The sequence below is a fragment of the Capricornis sumatraensis genome, chromosome 21 (assembly GCF_032405125.1).
Source record: "Capricornis sumatraensis isolate serow.1 chromosome 21, serow.2, whole genome shotgun sequence".
In the NCBI taxonomy this organism is placed as follows: Eukaryota; Metazoa; Chordata; class Mammalia; order Artiodactyla; family Bovidae; genus Capricornis; species Capricornis sumatraensis.
In genome coordinates this window covers 60,006,755-60,034,049 of record NC_091089.1, presented here as the reverse complement: position 1 = coordinate 60,034,049, position 27,295 = coordinate 60,006,755, and the positions used below count along the sequence as shown (strand labels likewise).

Genomic DNA, 27,295 nt, shown 5'->3' with positions numbered 1-27,295 from the left:
AATCAATAACTCTTAATAAAGATCTAAGTGAAGTTTTACTGTATGTATAAAACTGATGCATAAATTCTTAAAACCTCACAGAAATACCTATTTTGCATATTTTATAGCTGTATTAAACTATATCTGAAAAAAAGGACATCATTAAGGCCACAAAGAAGCTAATTAAAATCAAGGGACACACAAGTATACTAATACAATTTATGAAATTACCAAAACAGAATGATAAAAAAATAACACTCTCTTAGATATGTTAGCAAATATAATATTATCTTTAGGATTTTACACTGCTACAGTGATTTTTGCAGGATATTCAATTCAATTTAACTTTATAATGGCTTTACTTAAAAACACTGTATATATAGAAGTTTCATGAAAATTTTATATATTCACTTGAAATATCAGTTGTCACTTAGTCATCACCACATGCGTGTTCTGGGTTGTAACACACACTTGAATTGTTACAGGGATTTCGGAGAGGTTGAGGAGAATAAGGTTTAATATTACTGTATCTGCATTTTCTCTCTGAGAAGTATATAAAATTCCATTATTCTGAAAAGGCCTTTTTTTTTTAAAGGGGTGTTTAAAATCAATTATGTTACTCCTCCTTATCCAACATGCTCAAATAATTAGTAATCAGTGTGAACCAGAAACAACTAAAAAGTATAAAGAAGAACGATACCTCTGATTCTGAAATTCCAAGTCTGGGCTTTTTTATGGTCTTTAGTGATGAAATGAAAATATTCATACGAAGGAGGCCTTTGGCCCTTAATTAAGCAATTGAATGAGAGGGTTGATGAAACTGATAGGAAGTTTAAATGGTCACTAATGGGAAAATGAACATTCAAAAATAGGTTTAAGCTGACAAAACAGAAACATGATTTTACTGGGGGCAGGGAAAAAAAACCTAAAGAGTGGCTCTTTCAATTTTCTTCATTCATTAATTTCACATATATATATTTCATTTGACTGTCATAGGAAATATACAAGTTAATAAAGATAAGAAAACCCATACATTTATCAAATTCAGTGCCAGTTGAGATCAGTGTATCGGATCATTTACATCCTATCAGTGACTGTCAGTGACAAATGATGACCTGAGTCATCAAGAGATGATTAAATGATTGCTAAGATGGGAGAAGAAGTACAAAGTGGTTAAGAAAGAAGTACTAAAAAGAGTTAAAATGAGTGTTTCACAAGTTCATCTTCATTTATAGTCTTAATACGATTCCTTCATCATGTTTTTTAACTTCTGCTTTTAACAGTAAAAAGTTTATAGTTTACATTTAAATAGGACCAGGACAAATCTAAAATTAAAGGTGTTTTAAAAAGCCACCATCTGACTCGAGAGACCTGGGGCAGTGTTCTGTGGTTGCCTTCCGTCCTAATCTCTGCATCAAGTCCCTGACAGTTCACTAAACCACGCGTCTATACCCACTTTCAGAAACAACTCATCTGTAGTCTCTCATTCAGTTAAAAGTGCCTACTTTGTGCCAGGTGCTAGGGGCTGGTCTGTGAAGAGGAAACCACAGTCCCTGATCGCACAGGCAGTAAGAGAATTATGTGCTCTGTGTCCTCATGGGAAAGCATCCAGCTTTCAGACAGACTGGGACAGAAGAGGTCTGGCTCTCCCAGAGGAAGGGACAGGAGGCTGGCATCTGAAGGTTGCTGGGGGAAGAGGCACATTCTGGTTTTGTTTTTTTGGGGGGGACTGAGGGGCAGCACACCCACAGGGCCTGGGAGAGAAAGTCCTCAAGAGCAGCCTGCATGATCAGATGCTGTGTTGATGACCGTGGGTGGCAAGAGGCAGGGAGGGCAGGACCCTGTGAGAATAGCCTGAGGGCACTGGGGTGCCCAGGAGGACTTGGCAGGGCCTGAAGTCTGGGTAAGCAAACTGGGTAAGCACTGAGACTCCCCAGGAGGGCCACCATTCTCTGTAAAATGAGACCATCACTTAATTATATGGCTTCCTCAGGTCAGTTGTAGCCTTTGAATAAAGACATTTGTTAATACCCTGCCCCACCCCCATCCCTGGAATGCTTGCAGGATTCTGTGAAAATTGATTTATGAAAAAAATCATTTTTCAATTAAAACAACACTTTAAAATCATCTGGAGGGCTTGAGGGCTCTGGTCAAGTCAAATCAAGTTAAGGACAAAGAACCTCAAATTCTCAAGTGGTTCAACAGGAGGTTATCATGGAAACCGACCCTTTTCCCTCATAAGTTTTCTCTTGCTTTCTAGACGTCATGCCTGTTGGGAAGGAGGCAGCTGGTAAGTTGCACCCAGAGCTCTGCAAATGTCCCTTCTGGTGAGCCACCTGTGCAGACCACCACGTCACTGACATCTCCCTAAACTACATGTGAACCTGAACTTGGAAGAACCACAGTTTCCCAATTTGTTTCTGGACTCCTGAGGAGCCAGCATTTACATAAGTTACAGTGTTTGTTTTGGTTCAGTTCTACAGGACACTGAAGGTGGTGTGTTTAGAAGAACGTATGAAGTGTTCCTTAGGGATTTCTCCATTAGTTTCACCACTCTCTGAGGCAGAGAAAGTAAAAACTGCTTCCACTTACCCCACAAATACAGACTTTGGTCTGCATAACTATTCATGACAGTGAACATTTCTCTCTCTATATCTTGGTTATTAGTCTCTGTGAGCTCCTAGTGGTCACTTTTTTTATTTTTACAGAGATCACAGGACACTAGGGTCCCCATAAAGTGTTATTTTCAGATACTGTTTTCCTATGACCTTTAACAAAGATAAAGGTACTCTGTGCAGGGTGTTGCTACCGAGAATCTTTTGATCACTACATGTAACCAAGTCCAAGGCAGTTACTTTTTTTTAGACTACAAATAACTAGAATAGTCAAATGACTTAAAACAGTTTTAACAGCTTTGGTCATTGATTAAAGGGAAATAGTAAAAACAAATAAATTAATTAAAAAACCAACGAACCCATTTCCATTTATATTTCTATGTGGAAAAAATTATAACAAAGAAGAGTTTGACATCATCTGGATGTTGGGATACTATGCTGTCCCAGCAGCCATGAGCTGGTGCTCATGCTAGGTGGCCCAAAGCTGACCACGGGTGCCTGATATTAACGAGAACCCACTCAGGGGCTTAGGAAGGACTGGCCTTCATTGTTGCAGATTCTGCAAGCTTTTCCTCTAAATCAAACACCACCTAGACTAGACTTCTTGGCAACCCTTCCCACCCCACAGTCTTATGCAGACTGCCGTTGCCATTTCTAAAGACAAAGGGTTATTGACACCACCACCCATCACCTTTAACACTTGTTCAAAAACCGTCATCAGCTAATTTGCTTCAGAGTCTGGGTTAAAGAGAAAATTATCTCACCCGATATACTTGCCTGTATACTGAAAATTATACAATTTACTGATAATTACTTCCTTGTCTTGGCTGCCGGGGAGCTTACCTTTTTTAGGATAGCCTTTTCCTTTTACATTTTTAGTATTTGTTTTTGTCTTTTATTGTATATAAATAGTTTTATGTCTTGCTCTATACTATCATTTAAAACAAGCTGCTTCAAATCCTTTTTTACAGTCATGAGGTTTCATTAGTGTTTGCTATTATTAAACCAAAAATTGTCCAGTGAACAAAATAGTAATCAATTCACTGTGTCCCTGTGGGACTAGAACCAAGAGTATTACAAACTGTAAGTTAGCAACCCTCCCACCTGCTTCTAATGATATCACGGGGGTGATCTATAAATTTCTCAAAAAGGGAAAAAAAAAGTTTTGAGAGGGCTTCGAAATCAAATAATTATGGAATAAAACTCCAAAAAGTTAAAGAGGAAATGGTACAGCCAATATGTTTGCTGAAAGTGAAGAAGGGAGCAGAGATGTAATCACCATGTATTAAGCGAAACCTAACAAAAATGACCTTGGTTTTACATCTCATAAATCTACATAAAGATGACATGCAAAATAAATTAGTGCATATTTACAGCAGGAGACCACGATACGGAGGCCAGAGCTTCTTTATAACCTGATAGGTTCTGGTAGGTTCCCACGCCCTCTAACTACACCAAGAGGATTCCCGCCGCAGCACACAATCATGTGCTTCCACCAATGGAAGACGTGCTTCCCAGCTTTGTCGCACAGAGCTGCTGTGGGCACCTGTCTGCAGAGCGTGGGGACGTGCTTGCGACCACGGATGGCACTCACATGAGGCTGGGCCGGTGCCACTGGGTGGTCCGGTTGTTGTGGTTGACGTAGTACGTGCGGCCCAGGTTGTCCACCTTCTCTTCCCACCCGGGGGGCAGCGGAGGCGGGGGCAGCTCCTCCTGGTGCTGAGAAGCCGAGTCATTGGAGTCAACGACTTCCCACCCGGGCTGTGGGGCAGAAGAGAGGGAGGGGCGTCAGGCTGGTTCACTGACTCCAGGGCATCCGTGCTCTGTGTCCTGGCTCCTGTGGGCTCCGGCAGTGGCTTCGTGCGCCACGTTTCAAGAAATTCTCAAAACAAGGTGGAAAAAATGTCAACTCAAAGAGAGTCACAAAAACGCTCTGAGCCATGGCCAACAAACTGCACTGCCCTCCCGAGGACGGCGGTGCGGGTCGTGACATGGACAGGGGATCCAAGCAGCCCCTCACGTTACCGAAGTCCCATTATGCTCTTTTGTAGTTCGTGTTTGTTATTTTGACCTGATGGCCTCTGGGGCTGTACAAAGCCATGCCGATCATGTGGGTCATGCTACAGCTGTCATCTTTTCAACACCTCCGGAAGGTAGGAGGGAGCTGGGAAGATGAGCCTCACAGCATGTGTGTTCTTGCAGATGCCACAGGCGGGCCACCAGGAGGCCCAGGGTGCTCTCGCTCCCCAGGGAGGACCACGGGAAGGTGGCCCCCGGAGGAGGGGGAGCTCCCTGATGCCCCTCTAGGGAGGACGAGCATGCACGGCGGCCAGGAACAGCCTGGAAGCTGCCTCTTCCTACTCGGCCATTTCCCACCTGCTGCTGCCGTGTCAGCAGCCTTCATGGTCCCTGAGTCAGAGGTACTCCTTTGCAATACATATTTTTGGCATTAAGTATTCCTTCCTGACATCCCCTAGTAAAGTCACTGGAAAATTAACTAATTCACAGTTGGAAGGGTGGAGGAGTGTTAAAAAAAAATTCCTTGGATTCGAGATAAAAATGTGTGGATGTGCTTATGAAATCTTAACAGTCAAGACTACCTACCACCCACTTCAGTCCTTCTCCCAGAGATAGATGAAGGCCTGCACATGAAATACTGCTTGGAAATATGACCTCTGGGTCTGGGCCAGGGGGCGGGGGGTGGGGCGGGTACAGTTACTTGCCCATAATGCATTATTCACACACCACGTATATGCAACAGCTGCAAACAGATGTGCGAATAGGCCACAGAGAGGTCTCGAGAACGGACATTCTCGGACCAACACGAGAACGTGTCTTGGGAAGCAGCACTGTCTGCAGCCTGTGCTGCGAAGGTCCGATGGGACCCACAGTAGACGTATGTGACAGGAAAGATAAGAGGTGGTGTTTTCTGTTTTAACTTGCCAAGAGGGAACAAAAGAAACTTCCTCTGGACAGCTAACTGCGGAATGGCCTAGCTAGAGCAGAGCTGCTCTAATGCACGCGCTCACCTGCAGGCCAAGCGAGCAAGAAACTTGGAACAGCCTCTACATCATTCACCCACTGTGAAGCAATTCCAAGTGCTACAGGGAATTTACTAAGTGCTGAAAGTCCAAAGAAATAAGAAAATTAAATATGTGGGGGAGAATTTCACACAGTGGTGGGGCTGTTAATAGAACAGGGGTTAGAGCAGTTCATAGAAAGACACCTCTTCGATGATTAGTGTTATAAGGTAAAATGAAAAGTTTACCTTTTTTTTTTCTGATAAAAGCAAACATTGGTAGGTCCATGGAAGATGCAGATTCATGAACACATTTAAGTTCCTTCATATTTATAAACATTTAGTTCCTTAAATTATAAAAGCTTCATGCAAAATATCCACGTGCTCTTAGGGAAGGAAAACAGACCACGGCCCAGAGTGCCCGGCTTACCTCCATCTCATCCCGCTGCTCACTGTTCTCTTCATCTTGGCCTCCGTTTTTGGGCATATAGGCCATTTTCAATCGCAAAAATCCCTTAACCCGAGATTTATGACTGCATGATGGAAGAAAAATTTGTTACAAAGGATGTGACTTGGTTTGACACTTCATTTATGATGCTTTAAACAGATGTAATCAGTTAATATGTTGAAATCTTCCTCAGAGTAAACCAAGGCCAAAGCATAAAGAATGACTTGCAGCCTAAAAGCCTTACCTTCTTGGCCGGAGGAGAAAGTCCTTAAATGTGTAGGGTCGCTCCATGGTTGGGTCTTCTGTCTAAAGGAAGAAAAAGTAAGTTTCCGTGCTCCTGACAGACTACCAAGAATACACTTGCATGTTTTAGAACGTGCTCGGCAAAAACAGAGTTGACTCCTCAGACAGTACTTGATAATTAATTACACATTTCATAGGTCACAGAACTTTATCTCCTCAAGACCCGCTAGATGTCACTATCAACACCCATTTTTTAGGAGCCAACCCCAGCCTTCCACAAATTTACAAAATTATAGCTGTTACTGCCAAGTGTAATTTCTAACTGCTGGGTGCAGGCCTCAATCTCATGCTGCTGATTAACTCTGGAGAACCAGGGGTCACTGGTGTCTGCCTGCCTGTCCCTTGTGAGTCAAGAAATCTAAGAGTGAGGTTAACGGGAAAATATGCAAGATCAATCTGTGAATCCAGTTTTACTTTACTTTTAACATTAAAATATGTCCTCAGCCTCAGATAACTGAAAGAGCATCTCTTCCACAGAGACTGTCCTAGGTAGTATCATCCATCAGCCTTTTGCTGGTGCTTATTTCAAGAAGCTATGAATGCAATTGTGGTATTTATTCATTTAAAATAGAAATCAGTATTTTGTTGTGCAAAATCAGAGGTCAAAGCAAGTAGGAAAAGAAATGTTCCTCTCTCATTAATTTAAAAATACACCAAGTGGGCTTTATTCCAGGGATGCAAGGATTCTTCAGTATTCACAAATCAATCAAGTGATATAGCATATTAACAAACTGAAAGATAAAAACCATATGATTATCTCAATAGATGCAGAGAAAGCCTTTGACAAAATTCAACACCCATTTATGATAAAAACTCTCCAGAAAGCAGGCACAGAAGGACCATACCTCAACATAATAGAAGCCATATATGACAAACCCACAGCAAACATTACCCTCAATGGTAAAAAATTGAAAGCATTTCCTCTAAAATCAGGAATAAGGCAAGGGTGCCCACTCTCACCACTACTATGCAACATAACTTTGGAAGTCCTAGCCACAGCAATCAGAGAAGAAAAAGAAATAAAAGAAATACAGATTGGAAAAGCAGAAGTAGAACTGTTTGCAGATGACATGATCCTCTACACAGAAAACCCTAAAGACACCACCAGAAAATTACTAGAGCTAATCAATGAATATACTGAAGTTGCAGGTTATAAAATTAATACACAGAAATCCCGTGCATTCGTATACACTAACAATGAAAAAACAGAAAGAGAAATTAATGAAACAATCCCATTCATGACTGCAATGAAAAGAATAAAATACTTAGGAATACATTTACCTAAAGAAGCAAAAGACCTATGTATAGAAAACTATAAAACACTGATGAAAGAAATCAAAAAGGACACAAATAGATGGGGAAATGTAGCATGTTCGTGGATTGGAAGAATCAACATAGTGAAAATTGTATACTACAAAGCAATCTATAGATTCAACGCAATTGCTATCAAGCTACCAATGGTATTTTTCACAGAACTAGAACAAATAATTTCACAATTTGTATGGAAACACAAAAAACTTTGAATAGCCAAAGTAACATTGAGAAAGAACAGAACTAGAGGAATCAAGCTTCCTGACTTCAGACTGTACGACAATGCCACAGTCATCAAGACAGTATGGCACTGGCACAAAGACAGAAATATAGATCAATGAAACAAAATAGAAAGCCCAGAGATAAATCCATGCTCCTATGGACACCTCATCTTTGACAAAGGAGGCAAAAATAGACAGTGGAGAAATGACAACCTCTTTTACAAGTGGTGCTGGGAAAACTGGTCAATCATGTGTAAAGAAATGAAATTTTCTAACACCATACACAAAAACTCAAAATGGGTTAAAAGATCTAAATATAAGACCAGAAACTATAAAACTTTTAGAGGAAAATATAGGCAGAACACTCTCTGACATAAATCCTCTATGACCCACCTCCCAGAGTAATGGAAATAAAAACAAAAATAAACAAATGGAACCTAATTAAACTTAACAATTTCTGCACAACAAAGGAAACTATAAGAAAGGTGAAAAGGCAGCCTTCAGAATGGGAGAAAATAATAGCAGCCGAAACAACTAACAAAGAATTAAACTCCAAAATATACAAGCAGCTTATGCAGCTCAATACCAGAAAAACAAACAACCCAATCAAAACGTGGGCCAAAGAACTAAACAGGCATTTCTCCAAAGAAGACATACAGATGGCTAACAAACACATGAAAAGATGCTCAACATTGCTCATTATTAGAGAAATGCAAATCAAAACCACAATGAGGGATCATCTCACGCCGGTCAGAATGGTAGCCATCGAAAGGTCTACAGACAATAAACGCTGGAGAGGATGTGGAGAAAAGGGAACCCTCTTACACTGTTGGTGGGAATGCAAACTCGGATAGCCACTATGGAGAACAAGGTGGCGATTCCTTAAAAAACTGGAAATAGAACTCCCATACAACTGAGGAAAGACACGCTGCACACACACCAAGGAAACAAGAATCGAAAGAGACACATACACCCCAGTGTTCACTGCAGCACTGCTTACAATGGCCAGGACAAGGAGACAACCTAGATGCCCATCGGCAGACGAATGGATGAATAGGCTGTGGTACAGGTACACGATGGAGTATCATTCAGCCATAGAAAAGAACACATTCCAGTCAGTTCCAATGAGGTGGATGAAACTGGAGCCCATTACACAGAGTGAAGTAAGCCAGAAAGAGAAACACCAATACAGAATACTAACGCATATATATGAAACTTGTAAAGATGGTAACGACAATCCTACATGGAAGGCAGCAAAAGAGACACAGATGTAAAGAATAGAGAGTTTTTGACTCTGTGGGGGAAGGGGAGGGTAGGATGATTTGAGAGAATAGCATTGAAACATGTATATTACGATATGTAAAACAGATGACCAGTGCAAGTTCGATGCATGAAGCAGGGCACTCAAAGCCAGTGCTCGGGGACAACCCAGGGGGATGGGGTGAGGAGGGAGGTGGGAGGGGCTTCTGGACGGGGGACACATGTGCACCGGCTGACTCATGCCGATGTGTGGCAGAAACCACCACAATGCTGTAAAGTAATTAGCCTCCCATTAAAATCAACTAATTAAAAAATTAAGTGATGTAGTAAGGGCAGACCACAAGTTATATTTTCTAGAATTACTATGTAGACTTTTATATATGTTGCAGCCTGAGTTGGATGTAATTGTGTGTAAGAGCAGGGACAGATCTAGGTTCAAAGGCTGGTTATAGTGCTAATAACGCTGTTGCTTACTCTCTTTAAGCTTCAGTTTGTCTACAGAATGGAAATGTTCGTGCTTATTATTAGAATGCTGTGAGGCTTGAGTGAGTCAATGTATGTAAATCCACAGTGACTGGTACGTTCAAACACAGCAGCTATTACTAGTAGGAATAAAACTAATACTTTTATTGAAATACATATAATAATTTTATTTCAAAAAAATAAAATTACATGCAGTAAAACCTCAAATACCTAGGCTCTTTAATTAAACACAATTTAAAATACCTTTGCAGCAAGAGGGACAAACCACAGCAAAATGATTTATTATAAATCAGTAGGGGTGTGTGTGTATTTTATATTTGTAATATTATCTTTTATATCGTTCTCTGCTTTAAACTTTCAGTGACTTCCTATTCTGCTTATAATAGGCTGAAAATTCTTCCTTATGGGCCTACAAGGTTAAACGTGGTCTGGTTCTTCATTATCTCTCGTCTCACCGGGAACCAATCTCTGCAATCACCCCTGACTCCACTGGGAGACAGTGAAGGACAGGGAAGCTTCGTGTAGTACAGTCCCTGGGGCCACAGAGTCAGACACGACTGAGCGACTGAACCACCACCACCACCCCTCCTGACCTCATCTGTCCTGCGTGCACGTCGTCTAACCCCACCCTCACAGGTCCTTCTGCTGGACATCCCTGACTTCAGACAGCCACGTGGTCTCCACTTTGCCATCCAAGTCCAGAATCCCAAGTCACATCCTCAGACATTGCATCCTAAGTCACCATCACAGCCTCCCTTTCTCATCCTCAACTGCAGTGTCCTGATTCATCTCCCTCCTTTCCACTATTTTATGTATTTATGCTTATTTATGTATTTACCAGTTTATCATTCTATCACCTATAGAATATTACCTTGTAAGATCAGAGACTTGGATTTGCCCGCCACTGTATTCTTGGCACCAAGAGCACTGTCTGGCATGAAGGAACCACGAAGTAGCTGACTAATCCACCTGATCTCCAGTAAACTGCTAGGGCCACAAAAGTCCACCCTCACTAAGCAAAGTCAGCTATATTCTCTAGACTTTTTTCTGAAGTCAGACACACACACACACACAAAGTCAGAGCTTACAGGGACTCTAAAAACAGAACTTTCCATACACTACATAGTTTAAATGACAAACACCACACAGACTCAAGACGTAGACATCCTAGGTCTGTGCTCTGGCTTTGCTACCTACAAAGCCACGTGGCCAAGGGCAGAGTCTTTACCTCTCTGTGCCTCAGTGCCCTCATCCACGGAGTGGGGCAGTAACAGGAGCTTATAGAATCGTCACAATTAAATCGATCAACTGAGCTGGTCGATAAAAAGTCCTCACAAGGGTTCCTGGCACACTTAACAAACGTCGGCCATTATCATCGTCAGTCAGGTCTACGTTTCCATGTCACTTGTGAACACTATCAATTCAGTGCTCTGCAATAAAGACACGGCGTTAGAAGATGAGAATTCACCTCCATGGAAATTCTCCAGCATGAACAAGATGGCAATCTCTGACAACAGGATTCTTCCTAGCACTATTCAGGTTCCTGCTGGATCCCAGTCCCTGGAGAAATGCCCGGGGGAGACTCCCTGAGAGTGTTTCTGGGAGAAAGCCATCTCAAACAGGTTGATGCTAATAGCACCAGTGGCCAAAATAGATGCTTCTACCCCCTACCCCAGGCCACGAGAATTCAAAAAAAAATCTTTTGGTTACACAGCAATTTCACCTTATAAGGATTTATTGCTTTAAACAGAACTGCAGTTACTTGACATATACGTAACGTTAAAAATAACTTTGTGGGCAAGTGGAAGGGAATGGCCTTATCAGGACCCTAGGCTCAAAAGAGGGATGCAATGGCTAAAAGCACCCAAGCCTCAAACTGAGCCCCTCTGGCCCCCTAACGGCACCACAGATCAATGTTGGAGACCTCTGGTCTGGTCAACCTGAAGATCACTGGGCAAGCCACCGACCTCTGTGCACCCAGGGGTCCCCACCCGTAAAATACAGGGAATGGACAAACGGTCTCTAAAGTCCCTCTAAGCTCTAAGATACTGAATTCTGTACACGTGAGACAGAACCATTACCCTGGTACCAGCTGGAATTATAAGAGGGGTGTTCATCATTTGAGTTACCTTCAAGTACAATTAAGATGACAAATAATAGCGCTACCATCCCGATGCCGCCTCACTGTAGAAAAGCTATAAATTCAAGTTAACCCTGGTTGCCTTGAGTAGCACCTGACTAAAAGAAGAGAAATTCATGTTTTTAAACAGCTCTCTCTACCTCAGTGTGTTTTCCACAGATACAGAGATTTTGCATCTAGGAGGGGTGATGGGAAAGGGCTCAAAGGAGAGGGAAGACACTGATAGAAGAATCAAGACAAGTTTCAGAGGTGTAAATGGCAAACACCTGCCAGAAATGGCCTTCTGTTGTTAATGCAAGTCTTAGAGCTATTTTTGTCTCTAAGTAATTATTAAGGAGAAGTCATAAAATATTGTATGAACTTTTGGGGAATGACACACAGAATTTAATAAACATGTAAAAAATGCTAGTGTTTCTTAAAAAAAAAAGTCAGACTAGGAGAGTTATAGCTAAGGTCACTTTTGGTGATGCGCTGGAGAAATAAAATAGAGGAGCTTTGTTTCAGCTGCAGACAGACATCAGGAGAGCAGGACCACCTTCCTAAAACACAGCCTCTACCTCCGCCACGTGCGTCGTGCTGCCCAAGTCTCCTGGGCAACACACACGTCGTCATGGTCGCAGTGCCTCTGCTTGTGAGCGCCACAGACAGCTAATGCCAGCTAGTGCCATGGACAGCGAAGACGCCCTTTCACAGAGCTGGATGGAAACCTGGCATCGTCTATGTGAATCCTCTCGTTTTATAGGTGAGACAAACAAGAGTCCCATAAAGGATTACTAACTTATTAAGGTTACCAAGGCAACCTGCCCATCTCCAGGCTCCAAGTCAACTATTCCTGAGAGGTCTTTTAAAGCTTGACATTTGGAGACTTCTGTGAATAGGAATCTATGTTTTCTTAATTCTCAGATCTGCATAAAAGGTCAGACGACTAACCTTTCTCTTTTACTCACTCCCAACCTCAACAGTGGGCTTCCCAGATGGCGCTAGTGGTAAAGAACCTGCCTGCTAATGCAGGAGACGCTGGTTGGATCCCTGGGTTGGGAAGATCTCTTGGAGGGGTCACAGCAACCCACTCCAGTGTTCTTGTCTGGAGAATGCCATGGGGGGAGGGGCTAAGGATCATAGGGTTGCAAAGAACTAGACACAACTAAAGCGATTTAGCATGCATGCACACTCAATAGTAAGTAAAATGGAAAAAACAAAATTAAAGATGAGTGGCATATTTGCAACAGAAGCCAAGGAAACAGAGTCCCTACCATTTTAAACTCCCTGGGTCTATTTCCTATCCTTTTTTCCCCCCCTTCCACAAATAAAACTGGCAGAACTGGCCTGAGAGCCAAGAATGAAAATGAGTGACAAGTCAAAATCATTTTCTTTCATCTGGAAGCATTTGATAAAGCACTGGGGAATTCATAATCAAAGGGGGGAAAAGAAGTTACTTTTCCTTCTCATTATGTCTCTCTACTCTTTCCTGTTTAAGGGCAAACACGGAGCTCACGCTGGGCTCCTGGGGCCACTGTGGTCACTGACGGGGGTAATGATGCTTTAACATGCAGAGTGCATCTCGGCTTCACACGGCCCTGCCGGCCTCGTCTCTCTGTTTCCAGGGACCTCCTTTGCTTGTCTCCCTGGCAGAAGAACTCCAAGCCGGACCGTCCCAATGGCCCCCAAGGCCCAGCAGCGCACACAGTTGATTATCCGGGGACCCAACAGTGGGCAGTGGGCTGAGGAGCACTGCTGTGAGTGCTCTGAGATGCTCAAGTGCATATAACTTGGCTTGTGCGTCTACGGATAAACCGGAAGTAGGCTTGCCCTGACCCTCTGGTCTTCCGGGTAGGCTTCTCGAGGTCGGGGAATTTACAGGTGTGAGTGAGGACAGCTTAGGAGAGACATCCCTAACGACTTAAGAGCACGGTTGTACACCGCAAATGCCAGTATCCACCAGCAACTGTATTCTGGTAGGGGGGAAAAAACTGAATCTTGAGTGATAATTCTGGCTAGTGGTACAGAATTCACTTGCCAACGAGGAGATGAAAAAGACATGGGTTTGATCCCCAGATTGGGAAGATCCTTTGGAGGAGGGCATTATAACCCACTCCAGTATTCTTGCCTAGAATATCCTATGGACAGAGGAATCTGGTTGGGAGCTACAGTCCATGGGGTTGCAAAGTTGGACACAACAGAAGCGATAGTACGCACACGCAAAACTTGGGTGTGAGAACCCCTCCTCCCCCAGTTCTCTCCAATAGGCAGAATTATCAGCTCAGGAAAAGGGAATTCAGAACCATACAGTTTTCGCCTAAGCTGGGGAAATCTGGTCTGATCTCAGCTGAACCAACTAAGAGGGTGCCACATTGCCACATGTAGCTTTTAAATATAAACTTTAATGACTTGAAATAAAATGATAAATTCCATTCTTTAGTCACATCAGCCACATCTCAAATGCTTGACTAACGTGTTTACGGCAATGGTGGCCCTGCTGAGCCACGTGAGGGAGGAACTTGCTTCACTGATTTTTCCTCAGAGATCAGAATCATGTCTGTATCAGCAAGCATCTGTGAAAGGAATAAATCCTCTATCAGGGAATGGGGCTGTCTGGAATTAATTAGCAACTGGATGCCCAATCTGATTCCTCAGAGTCTGAGGCCCGGGCAGCACCTCACTACCGCAGGACCCCTCTGCGCTACCTTCCCTCATGACCAGTGAGACAAGGTTCCTAAGCTCTTTTACCTAAAGTTTGATGACATTAAACATCACTGAATCCACAGGCCATACAGCCTTGACAGTGGTCGAGTAGCTATTAAGAAAAGAGCATTCATTATCCACCCACAAAATATATTCAGATGCTAGCATCCATTTTACATACTCACACCTGTGTTATCAAACAACGTTAACTGCAATTTCCCCATGAGGGTCCTACACAAAGGACTGAAGATACACTTGAGAGCACCTCAAATCCTGGGGTCAAAGCCGTGTCCACTGAGAACACGCCGGCCGGGTTCCACTGTCACTTAGAGGATGCAGAATGCACCTTCGCCTCTCCTTCTGCGTCCCGTGTGGCCCATCCTGAGGACTGTCCTGGGCTCCACAAAGCCAGTCAGTCTTAAGGAGGAGACACGGTGCCCCAGGGCGCACTCATCCTGGAGGCCTGCCACCGGGAGGCTCAGCTCACGCGCAAGGCCTCAGCCTTCTCTGAACGCTCGCTGTTCCACTCTTGAACCGGTTGGCTTCTGTTCTGGCCTGGAGCTTTTCTTCCTCTGAAAGCTCAATCTTGCCTCCACCCAACTCCAAAGGTAAAAATATTCTCTCTACCAACTTGTCTCTGAAGAGAAACACTCTTCTATCCTCTGAGAACTCCCCTCAACCTTTCTAAACCAACCCATGCTCCTTCTCTCAAACAGGGAACTGGAGCAGGTTGTTCAAAAATGCCAGCTGCACCTCTTAAGTACATAATTTGCCTTGACTATGATGTGTGTGTGCGTTTTGTTATTTATTTATTTGGCTGTGCTGGGTCTTAGTTATGGCATGCAGGACCTAGTTCCCTGACCAGGGATTGAACCTGGGCCCTCTGCATTGGGAGCGTGGAGTCTTAGCCACTGGACCACCAGGAAAGTCCCTGTGATGTGGTTTTTATGTTAGGGAAAAGGGTGGTTGGGGACACCCATGTAAGAAGTGGCCAAACAACCAACACTGTCTAAAAATGTAATGTGATTACAGCTTCAGCCTGAAGAGCATGGAGAGAACACCCACTGATGTAGAAAAACATGAACAATCTTTCTGCACAAGGTGGAGACACCCCTGCACTCTCAGTGGGACCATAAAAGGACAATCAGTGTTCTCAAGGCTCATGGAATCCATCTCGAGCATATGACCACTTTCCACGACCATCTTGGAGCTTCAGGTTTTTATGCAGAGATAAACAAAGATATTCTAATGTCACTACTGCTGTTTCCAATCTTTGGGAAGGGAATGAGCTTCAAAGCTTTTGTCCTTAATAGCTCCCCTGAGTAAACAGGAGTAAAGTGCTTGCCGTCACAGTCCCTCACAGCAGATCTTCAAGAGCTTCCTGGGTAAGACGGCCTTTCTTGGTCTTTAATAGAGAGTGACAGCTACAGCTTCAACACAGCGGCAGGCTCATACTAGGTGGTTTGGGTGATTTTAGTTTATAGACGATTTAGGCTATTGGCTCACATAGAGCCTTTTTAAAAAATGCCCTTGGAAGGCAGAAACATTTGACTTAGTCTCTCTTAGTTGCTATTGTGCGGGTTTCCTTGGTGGCTCAGATGGTAAAGAATCTGCTTGCAATGCAGGAGACCTAGGTTTGATCCCTGGGTTGGGAAGATTCCCCTGGAGAAGGGAATGGCTACCCAATCCCATATTCTTGCCTGGAGAATTCCATGGACAGAGGAGCCTGGTGGGCTCCAGTCCATGGGGTCTTAGAGAGTGAGACACGACTGGGCACTACTGAGGTGCTACTGAGGGCACTTCATGACGCCCTGGGGAAGAGGAAAGAGAGCTGGAGCACAAAGCCATTTACCTTTCGCCAGGGAGGCCTGGGCCCCCATTCGATTGGTACTGGAACACACCGGAGTCACCTTTCAGCTCAGTCACAGTCAACAGCCCCCGTCCTTTTGCTACACGTTTGAGCAGAGGATTACTAGCAACAGCACACGTGCTGACCCGATATCGTTTCTGAAACCAGAGTCTTTCCAGCTGACAAGTTCACTTAGGACAAGAGCATCTCTTCTTTCGCCTCTGTGCCAACCAAGAAAGCCATAACCAAAGTCACGGAAACACAGTCTGTGTAGGTGAAGTGCAGGAGAAACAGAGTGTACAATTCCAGACAAAGGGAACACACGTGGTTAGAGCCAAAGGATGAACTTGAAAGCAAGGACATTCCAGTGACAAGGAGAAGGGGTTTGGCAGAAGCAGGCAGCTGTTTTGTATGAAGTGACAAAGGAAGATGAGATAAGAAAGTAGCTGGTGACGCTGATAGATATCTGTAGATGGTTCAAGGACACCTGGTTTTTACAATTAAGTGATCTCCTAGCCTCTTGAAAGGACCACCTTCTAGAAGGGGTCAGGCTCACAGTATCTGTGCTTCATTTCAGCCTTCTCCACAGTGTGGAGGAAATACTGCCCTGAAAATAACCCTGAATTGCAAACAGAAACTGCCATTTACTGCATGTGTTATAAAGTAGGCAACCGATCTTACCGGGAGATGACTAAGGGGTATGTCCACCTGTCCCAGGAAGTCGTCCCGTGTCTGTTAAGAAGAGAGAAAGTAATTAGTGTTTTCATCTATTGCGTGAGTGTCAACATTCTTAAACGTGTTTCTTTACAAACAGAGAAAAGTCCAGGGTCTGGGCTGGGAGAATGGTGGGGATGGGTTGAAGACAGAGGCCCAGGTGAGCCACAGATGGTTGTTGCCTTGGAGATGGGTGAGCCCAAGGCCTCAAACACCTGATCTTCAGCTGGCAGACACCCTGCAGGGCATCGATCACCCAAGAGACTGGAGACAGAGCCTCTCTTGGACTTGGGGAGCAGGCAGTCAGCCAGGGAAGGGATACCTGAGATTCCAGAGGGCCTGGGGGTACAGCTGGCCCAGTTTAAAGAGAAGTCGGTAAAGAAATGTTGGGGCCAATTTTCATGAATATTTATAAAGTGTAATAAATGAAAGAGCTCCTTGAGAGCTCAGTCTTGAGAAAGAGTACAGAAGCCAGTTACTAATACATCTTGTACATTACTTATTAAAAAATGGCCCTGAACTTTCAACCTAGTAATTATACTGCTTCACAATCTAAGTTCGTAGACTATCTACTGGTTATAATTTTGGACACATGGTACTTCTTCCTATCTATATCTACTGCACAGACCTCAACGAAAATTTATGTGGGTAAGCTCACATGTGCCTTTTCAGACTCTGGGAATCATGGTAAATCTTAAAGTCAGGGTCAGCAGCCCTGGCCCAGACCCCGGGGTGTCTAGCAGGCCACTGGACACAACATCCTGCTTTAGGGGCATGTGCATCACAGCCCCTGATACCCAGATGGCCCGCGATATGAATTGGAAGAATCATGATGATGACTTCCGCTACCCTCGCCAACCTCATAAAAAAAAAAAAAAAAAAAAAAAAACTGCCCACATTCAAATGCCTATGATAGTTAGAAAGTTCTTCACAGACATCATCAGACTTGTCCCACTACCAGCTTGAGGAGCCCGAGAGAATCCAGAGTTCCACATTCCAAACTCTGGGCTCTTATTTTCAGTCTTACTGTGAAATTTTCTAATTTATAAAATGAACTTTTCAAATGCACTTGAAAAAAAATTTGCCTCTTGCATTTAAAAAGTGGCAGCAGGTAAATGTGAATGAGATTTACTGCACTGATCTATTCCATACTTAGGATGTCCTTTTAAGAAATTTTTAAAATCTGATTGACTAGAAAGCTGTCTGTCTCCTCTAGAATATGTGAAGGGTAACGAAAGATCAACGTCACCACTGGCTGAGTGTGCCAAAGCCTGAGAAGAGTTCCCACCCTTCTGATGAGGCTGTTTTCTTCTATTTCCTCAGATACATCTGCCTCCGCCCACCATGCACAAGGCCCTGAGGTGCCAAAGATGTACCTCTTAACGAGCAACAGTCAGCACAGACGTCTTCACTGTCCAAACAATTAGGGAGCAGTCCCATTCTGAATGTGGCTGATTTAATTGTGTGCATGTCAGTTAATTTCACTATTAGAAACTCAGAGCTGCCTGACTCCTGACTACAGACTGTGTGTCTCCCTAATGAGAGTAATGAGGTTCTGCCCTTGTCCCTCTCCTGGCCAGCTACTAGTGCTGACGCCAGGAAGGACAAGGACTCGGGGAGGAGCATCAGAAGGAGACACTTTGATCCCAGAGCTCTGTTTCATAATCTGCTCTCTTTGGCTACTCTATCAATTGTTAACTTGAAGTACATCTTCACAAAAATTCATGAAACATCCACGTTCCTGCGCTGTTTTGGGAGGGAGATGTTAGACTTCTAAACCCATCAGATGAGTTCACCATCTGAATCTAGAGACAGGCGCTGGCCACTAAGGGCTATTGTAGCAAAGCAGGTGCTGTGTTCAGGGCACACCAAATCTTCAGTGAGCAGCTGCAGTGGATGGGCACGATTATTATGCCCATTTTACAGATGGGGAACCTAGAGACCAGAGAGGTTGCTAGCTGGGTAGACTGGTTCCAGAGTCTTGGCTCTTAACCAATACTTTGTCCCGCATCTCATTAACAGCAGGACAACTCGGCTGGGCACCAGCCTTGGGCTTCTCATCAGGATGCTGGTTCTCAACAGTATGGATGAGAAGAGACTTTGATGACAGCACAGTATATGAGGCTTTGGGGAGGACGGTTCTGCCTAAAATGCCCATCTGGCATGTTATCTTGAACAAAACCTCTTGTTCCAACTTGGCTCCATGCCTCAAAGCAGCAGTTTAATGGATCCCCACGGTACTCGCTGCAAAGCTAGATGGCTTCACTTGTACCTTAACAAGGTTTCTAGTTACATTAAAAAAAAAAAAAAGAAAGAAACACAACAATTCCTATAACAGAAGACGACGAGGCAACCTCACCATTAAACACGAGGCTCTTATTTTCTGGTTTACATCAAAGGTAACGGTAATAAAATCATTTTAAAAATAAAATGGGGATCAAGTGTATAGAATAGCACAGGGTCGAGAGGAACTGGCTTAAACAAGTGATTCACCAGTCACTGGAACATGCTGGTGAGATCTAGGTTTCAAAACATCCCACTGCTGACAGAACCACAGACATTTCAAGCAATGCAGAATATTTAGATTAGTGACACTACACCAATGATAAAACGTGCCTCCAATATCACTACTGAGGAGTGCTAGGAGCGACCAGAGAGTCAAAATGCATGGCCTCTGCGCCAAAATGAGAAGCGGGGCTACTTCCAGGACACCTGGGTGTGCCGATACGGCAGGGTCCCCACCTGTGGGCCCTAGAGAGCCAAGGTTTGAGGTCATCACAACATCTTGAGGTCAACACTGCTTCAGGATGACACCCTGCACCAATGTTATGAAAGCACAAGATTCAAGTCATTTGAACAGTTTCCATTACAAAATCACTTCCACCAAGCATCATGTTAACCCTTGTTGTTGTTTATTCAGTCATGCCCGACTTTTTAGTGATCCCATGGACTGTAGCCCGCCAGGCTCCTCTGTCCATGGGACTTCCCAGGCAAGAACACTGGAGTGGGTTGCCATTTCCTTCTCCAAGGCATCTTCCCCACCCAGGGATTGAACTTGAATCTCCTGCATTGGCAGGTGGGTTCTTTACTGCTGAGCCACCTGGGAAGTTCCCGTTAATCCTAAAGTGCTTACAAAAACCAAATTAGTTTCCACTTCACACAGTGCATACTGGCATTTCTTGTGCTCATTTTTAAGTGGTAAATGCTGTCAATTTCAACCTCAATTACCTGTCACACTGTTCCAGAGGCTGAAAATGTGCAGGCTAGAAACACAATTATAAATATTCCCTTCTGACAAGCCATCAAATATTTTCCCAATGTAATGACAATGCAAACTGGAGCCCTTGAGATGTGTCACATAAGGGGAAACAAAAATCTATATTCTATTACTGGAAAAGTGAAATAAATATACCAGACACTATCTCAGAGTTTGTGCTCCAAATGATGATTAACTACCTATAGGCCCACTCTCCCCCATGCCCCTTTAAAATAACTGTTCCTTTTTAAATAAGAACAGACCAGGATGGCATGTCCACGGAGAGATGTGTGGGACTGTCACTGGGCCCCGAAGCTTGGGGACCATCACAGCAGCTCCAGAGAAACCCCAATGCAGCCCTCAGACATTTCTTCTGGTACACACTGGGTGGGAGCTGCCAGCCTTGAACTGGACACCAGGCTTAGCTGTCCTCACAAAATAAACGAGCATGAATTTCTCAAAGAACACACCGATTCAAGAAACAACACAGACGGCTGGTCTTCAGGTTGCACTGCACTTGAAGGATGTGATCTGAATCTTCCTATGTACTGATGACCAGAGGTCACCGTGCAAGCACTAGGCTAAGGCTGTAGGCTGCAGGGGAGCAGGGGCACTCTGTGGGGAGAAGAGCCCTGCAAGTGAGGGGTGCTGGCAGGAAAAGCTTGGGTCAGCAGGAAGGCTTTTCAGGAGAGGCTGTATCAGAAAGGACCGGTGACTCTCAGAAGGCAGAATGACCCACAAGTAACATAAGAGCTATACGTGAAGGCAGTGTTTTTGTTTTAATTGTGATTTGCAGTCCCACTAGTAATTCATAAGAAGCATCAGTGTAATGGAATAGAAAATATTAAAGAGTCTTACAGGAAATGTAAGTACTGTTTCAAGTAATCTGTTTCAGTTACATACGTATATGAATGCATGTCCTAAATTGTTTTGTAAAATTCATTTCTTATGCCCTGCCACCATCACAAGTTTGAAAGCTACTCAATGTTGGCCAATGAAACCCATCCAGTGATACCAATGTCACAGAAATCATTAAGGAGTGATAAGAAAACTATACTGAGAATTTCTCAAGACAAATGAAAGAGATGTAGAGAGGAAACAGACATCAGCCACAGAAAAGGAATTTAAGAGTAAAGACATAAACGCCTGTTGTTGTTTAGTTGCTAAGTCATATCCAACTCTTTCACGATCCCATAGACTGTAGCCCCGGCAGGCTCCTCTGTTCATGGGATTTTCCAGGCGAGAATACTGGAGTGGGTTGCCACTTCCTTCTCCAGGGGATCTTTCCTGACCCAGGGATCGAACCTGAGTCTCCTGTCTTGACAGGCGTATTCTTTACCACTGAGCAACCAGGGAAGCCCTGTGGGAAAGATTAGATCTTCGTATATTATAGATCAAGGTAAACCTCCCAGCTCTGAACAGTGAGACAGAAAAACAACCTTTGTTTTGCTGCTAAACCAGTAAACACTGCTTCCTGGTGAGGCACACAGCACCCACCAGACAGGGAAACAGGTTCTATTTTTAGAGTGACTTCTGAAGCATGTACTTTGAATTATTTAAATAATTGAATGGCTTGGCAAACTTTTGCAAAAGCTTTTAGACAAAACGTCACAAATGTAGTGACTCTCTTCAACAGTCTACTGTCTGGAGGTTGAGATGTACTGAGTTTTCGATGCTGTCTCATTCCTCAAGGGAGCATGAGATGCCTTTGCCGTCACGTCCAAAGGACGGAGGAATATCCTTTCTTGCACATCCTCCACGCACTCCAGCGTCTGTCCTCTGACAGCAGAGCTGCCGCAGTTTAGGAAGAGAGAGTGTTTGGTTCCACCCACCCGACGCATCACACGGTCCAACATTTTACCATCTGGTGCCTCTGACTTCCAAGCCTTTCTGACTTTGAATTGTTCTGAAATACATGGTCAAAGCTACCTTAATCAAACAGCTAGGTGGCATTCCTGAACACATGTGCTCTTACCAAAACCCACTTGACATGCACCAGGACACAAAATCCAAATAAAAGGGATTTTTTTGCACAGTTTTCACCCCTCCAGCCTCTCTGCCATTTAGTTTTTAGAGGTCAGGGCTGAAACCTCCCATTCACTAAAACAGGACAGGGTGTGTCCTGGAGACAGTGGCTCTTATTTCTAACAACAAACAAGACCTCCCCATCAACAAGATGTCAGAACAAGCTCGCAGGACTTTTATAGGCTCCCGTAAATTCATGCTGGGTAAGCGAGCAGAACCAAACCTTGTGGCTGGTGCGTGATCATGAGCGCCTCTATTTTAAGGGACACTCTGCTTGAAATTCAGAAGACAAGCACAGAGGTGGGGAGAGAGCAAAGAACCATCCCGCTGGCAAAGACTACACCAGCTGAGCAGAAGCGGCCTGGCTTCCACGAGAAGCATGACCAGATCAAGGCAAACTGGGCTGAGAAGCCAGAGCTCTGGGAGCTCTGGGGCTCCCGGCTTCTCCAGAGCTGTCCTGCTTCCACACGAGGAGTGAGATGGGCTTGACGTCTCCCCGCCTTCTGAGGGTGGGGTGGTGATGATGGAGGGGGCTCAAGGGCACAGGCCAGTCCTCTCCCCCAACCAAGGGTGAGCATCTTCCAGGCCAGGGGTCAGCTGAGGGCCACAGGAATTATAGCCTTCTGCCAAACCTGATACTCTGAACTTATGATCCAATAAACTCTGGGAGTACAAACACTGGGGAAGAGACTTGGGAACCAGACACATGAAATGTGAGCAGCTCTGCTGAGGTCACTTCAAGCAGGGGTGGTCACCCACAGGCAGACTGCACTCCACTGTGTCCAGCCTGAAAGGCACAGACTTGGTGCCCTCACCACCTAGTGATGGAAGCTAATCGGCCCTGACCGTGAGAAATGTAACAGGAGCCCCACCTAGAACATGAAAACTTGTAAGTCCTGTTTGAGAAAAATAAACAGGTGGAATTAATTCTAAGGATATATTTTTAGTTGATCCAAGATATTCAAAATATTATCATCTCAACACATAATCATCATAAAGACCATTAACAAAGCCTTTGAAATCTGGCGTAGGCTTCTCGCCTACAGCACACCTCGCTCTGGACCGTCCGCGTTTCAAGTGCTCTGCAGCCACGTACGGCGGCCATGGCGGTCCTCACCTCAGAGATACGAATGGACGGCGGCAGGGATGGGGGCGGGTCAGGGGGACGGAAGTGACCGATTCTATCCGGGGTCAAGAGCAGGCGTGACCTCACGAAGGAGGACATCTTCACGCAGGGTCAGAAGCAGGAGGCTGCCGGGGGACAGATCGGGGTGGAAAGAGGATGCTGTGAAGTTGGATCCGGGGAGAGGCTCGGGGGCCTGAAGAGAAGACCAGGGGAAGGGGGTTCTCGGGGCAGAGAGGAGGTGATGCGGCCGGCCCAACACGGTGATGGACGAGCACGGCATCCTGGGGCGAGAGGACACGAGGACGTGAGGGAGGGAAAGACTGGCGAGGACTGCGTTTAGAAAGGTCCCTGGATAGCGGGAGGGCGAACTGACTGGAGGAGAGGACTCTGAGGGAGGTGTTTAGGAAGAGCGCCGAGTTGTTCAGAGGAGACCACGCAAGGGGCTGGACCACGCGGGGGTCCGAGGGTGGGGTTGCTGGTTCACAGCATCTCTCTTCCAGACCCTCCTGGACAGCCTGGAGGCTGTTCACCGTGGGACCAGGGAGCAAGGACCGCGCCCCGTGCGAGGCCCTGACTGCTGTGCCTGGGGAAGCCACTGTCACGGTCAGTACACTGTCACAGGGAGAGCAACGGCTGGGCCATGACAGAAGGCAGTCCTGGAAGTCAGTGGAGGCAAAGGCCAGGGACGGGGAGAGGCATGGCTGGGCTTGGGGGTGCCTCCCACCCAGGGCAGAGGGGCTGCCTATGGCCTGCGGGGGCATTAGCCCCACAGGGCCACCCCAATATTCATCTCTTTATTTCATCTGTAAGGAAGCTTTCCTCCAGCCCAGACGTGCTTGGTAACACAGGCTGTGGTCTACAGTTGTGTGTCATTTCAGACAGGGGAGGTGGCCACGGCCAGTCACCCCTCCACGGCCTGGGGCCTGGCCTGGTGCCCTCTCACATCCGCCTCAGAGCTGCCCAGCCACACAACAGCTCCCCACCAGCGGCCCTGACAGGTTCCTATAAGGCTAACTGATCTCTGTCAAAAATGTCCCTTGAGAAAATCTTGGGCATCACTGTCATTCCTTGTGAAAGGAATGGTAAATTTGCTGAATGAAGTATCAATTTTTAAAGACTACGACCTGATGTGATAAGATAAACATTCACATATATTCTACTTGTGACAGAGCAAACTGACCTGACATTAAACTTGAAAGTTAAAAGGAAGATGTGCACTGGGTCCATTTAATGACACGATACTACTTCACTCTGTGCTTCTGATCTGATCAGATCATGCAAAGCTGTTTTCATTTCTCAAGATTTCAGGCTATAGTGATTCTTTGCAGGGTAAGGGTCTCATTCCTTCTCTGGAGAAGTTTAAAAATCAGTTTCTCTGCAAGCAATTTTAATGACAGATTAAATGAATAAAGAACAAGTAAAGATAGTTCTGGATTCTGTACTTTATCTGTGAACTTAGCTACCAATAAACTGATTTAATTATCTGATTCACAGGTGCCTTCAGTAACCAAGATGCAGGGTAAAAGAATGGTCAAGTGATGGAAGAAAGTGCACCTAGGGACACCATGGGCTCAATGCCATTTCTATAGTTTGATTTCATTAACAAGTTTACTGGTCAAAGGTCCTCCTCATACTTCGAGGCATTTGGAACCAGTAGTCCGTCTCCTTGCTTGGCGGGACAGTAGTTTGGCCTGTGGAATACTGTCCTCAAGCAAAAACAGATCACATGGAACATAAGTGCTGTGTGGTATCTTTCTTGGAATTTTAATGACTGATGACTCTGAACTAGAGATAAATAGGTTTAGACAAGGACACTGACTGACTTCCCTGGAGCTTTGGCATCCCAGATGGTCCTGATAAGTCTCTTTCTGCATTGGCTGTATCTTGGCTGAAATCCCATCTCTGGCCAATGGACTCCATCAAAGACTGCCTGGGGGAGAGTTCCAGCCATACTCTGGTAAGAACTTCAAGACTGCAAAGAATAATAAGCTTACATGCAGCTCGTCAATCATGTGTCAGAAACTGTTTCTGGCAGGTTGAGAAACCTGCGCAAGGCCACTGATCTAGTAAAGTAGCAGCCAGAATGTGAACCCAGGCAGGCTGGCTCTGGGGTCTGTGCTGTCAGCAGCAGCACAGGGTTAACCTCACACTGCACGCAGGCTTCCCCACCCGCAGAAGACCTTAGTTTGATGTGTTGCAGACCCCAACTCCAAATCCTCTCTGCTTACATTTGCCAGATACAGTCCCTGCAATCTGTAAACTCCCAGGGAACAGACTCTAGGACACTGTCATGTTCATATTCTCATACGCATTCTTCTCTCTTTACCTGTATTTTAAAATGAAAGTGAAATGAGTAAACTATACGTTTGGAAGAGAAATGGCAAGGAGCTGACTAGTCCTCATTCTTTTACTAGTCGCTTCCCTCTGGCCCAAACCTGATCTCTTCAGACTGCAGCAGGCAGACTCCTGAAGATAAAGAAGACTTTCTGGGGGATCCGGGCAGGGACAGTTTTAGAGAAACCATTTTCTCAACCCCTCCAAATGGCCTTTTCCCTACACTCAATCTGCCTGAAAACAGCCTCTGCCTCTTGCTGCCTTGCCCTTCCTAAATCTCAACTCCTTTCTCCTGCTTTCCAAAGAGAGGTTTGCGTCTCACCCTTCCTAATCTCACCATGGCGCAGGTTGCTGGGTATAAAAACCTCTGAAACCAAAACGAAGGCCAGATTGAAAAGGAGGGCACAGGAGAGAGATTCCTATCTTCCCTGGAAGAGGGGCTCACAGAATGACAATGTCTTGCATGTTTACCATCTATCCGATAATTCTCTTGTTTGATGTAAGAGATGAAATCAGATGTTTAAGTGACAGGAAATAAGCCTGATATGGCTGGCTCAGGTTTAGCGATAAGCTCTGATTTGGTTAATTCAATTTTATGGCAGGTATTTTCCATAAAAAGAGCTCGGTCTGATCACAAGATGAGAAAATCAAAATACTGGATTGGTTACGAAATATATTTAAAGTTTGCACACAATACTTCATACACTAAAAATTACATCTTTTGCAACTACTTGACAAATAACTTATTGAGTTACTGAAAATAATAGATGTCATCTTAAAACGTGTGAGAAACAGTGCTTCAAAATTATTTATTAAGGTTTGCTGAACAAAAAAATGTTTGGAGACTAGAGTTTAAAGCATACAGTTGATTATAAAGTCAGGCCATTAACTAGGTGGTTATTTAAAAAGTTTCTCTCAAAACTCATTAAGTATCTAAAGCTTTCTCCTCCAGGGTACAGGAATGCAGCCATAAAAATGAAAAAGCTTCTCCTTTGCACACTACACTGTTGAGAACAATAGCCTGGAAAGGAAACCTTCAAAGCTTTGTGAAAAAATAAAGCAAATGTTTACTTGTACCTTTACATTATACCATTTAAAATAAGGAATTGGAAGGATCAGGAGAAATGTCCATTTAAGATCCCAGTAGGTGTGAATTTAAGACCAGAGAGGGGGTCCTCTTCTCCTCGCTATAACCTGGAAGGACATCCTGGAAAGCAAGGCCTAGCGCCACCTCCTCCTCCTGGTCGTCTCTTCAGGACAGAGTACCCACCACAAGTACCTGAGTGAAGCCCCCCTGAGCAGAATGAGTGGAGTTGACCAGGGGCTCCTGGCCTGGTTGGACATTACCATCTCCTGGGAGGCTCTTGAATCCCTGCTCCCCAGGCCTCACCTGAGACAACTGCATTTGGAGCGGAGAGGCCCCAACCCAGGTGAGTTTTAAAAGCTCTCAGCTCATGCTTATTTGAGGCCTGGGTTGACAACCGGTGAGTAAATCTTTTGGTTCTCCTTCTTCTCAGAAGAGCAACTGTG

At 44.7% G+C, this 27,295-nt stretch overlaps 1 protein-coding gene across 3 annotated transcripts in view; it reads right to left on the bottom strand.

Annotated features, from left to right (window-relative positions):
• Positions 1-27,295, bottom strand: part of NEDD4L (NEDD4 like E3 ubiquitin protein ligase) — a 156,240-nt gene that overhangs the window by 68,460 nt on the left and 60,485 nt on the right. For all 3 annotated transcript variants that reach the window (XM_068993775.1, XM_068993776.1, XM_068993777.1), the window contains exons 4-7: positions 16,992-17,042; positions 6,306-6,367; positions 6,044-6,146; positions 4,189-4,355 (exon numbers count right to left, since the gene is read on the bottom strand). In XM_068993775.1, the coding sequence (XP_068849876.1) occupies positions 4,189-4,355; positions 6,044-6,146; positions 6,306-6,352 (317 nt within the window). In that variant the 5' untranslated portion in view covers positions 6,353-6,367; positions 16,992-17,042. The remainder of the gene's footprint in view (positions 1-4,188; positions 4,356-6,043; positions 6,147-6,305; positions 6,368-16,991; positions 17,043-27,295) is intronic.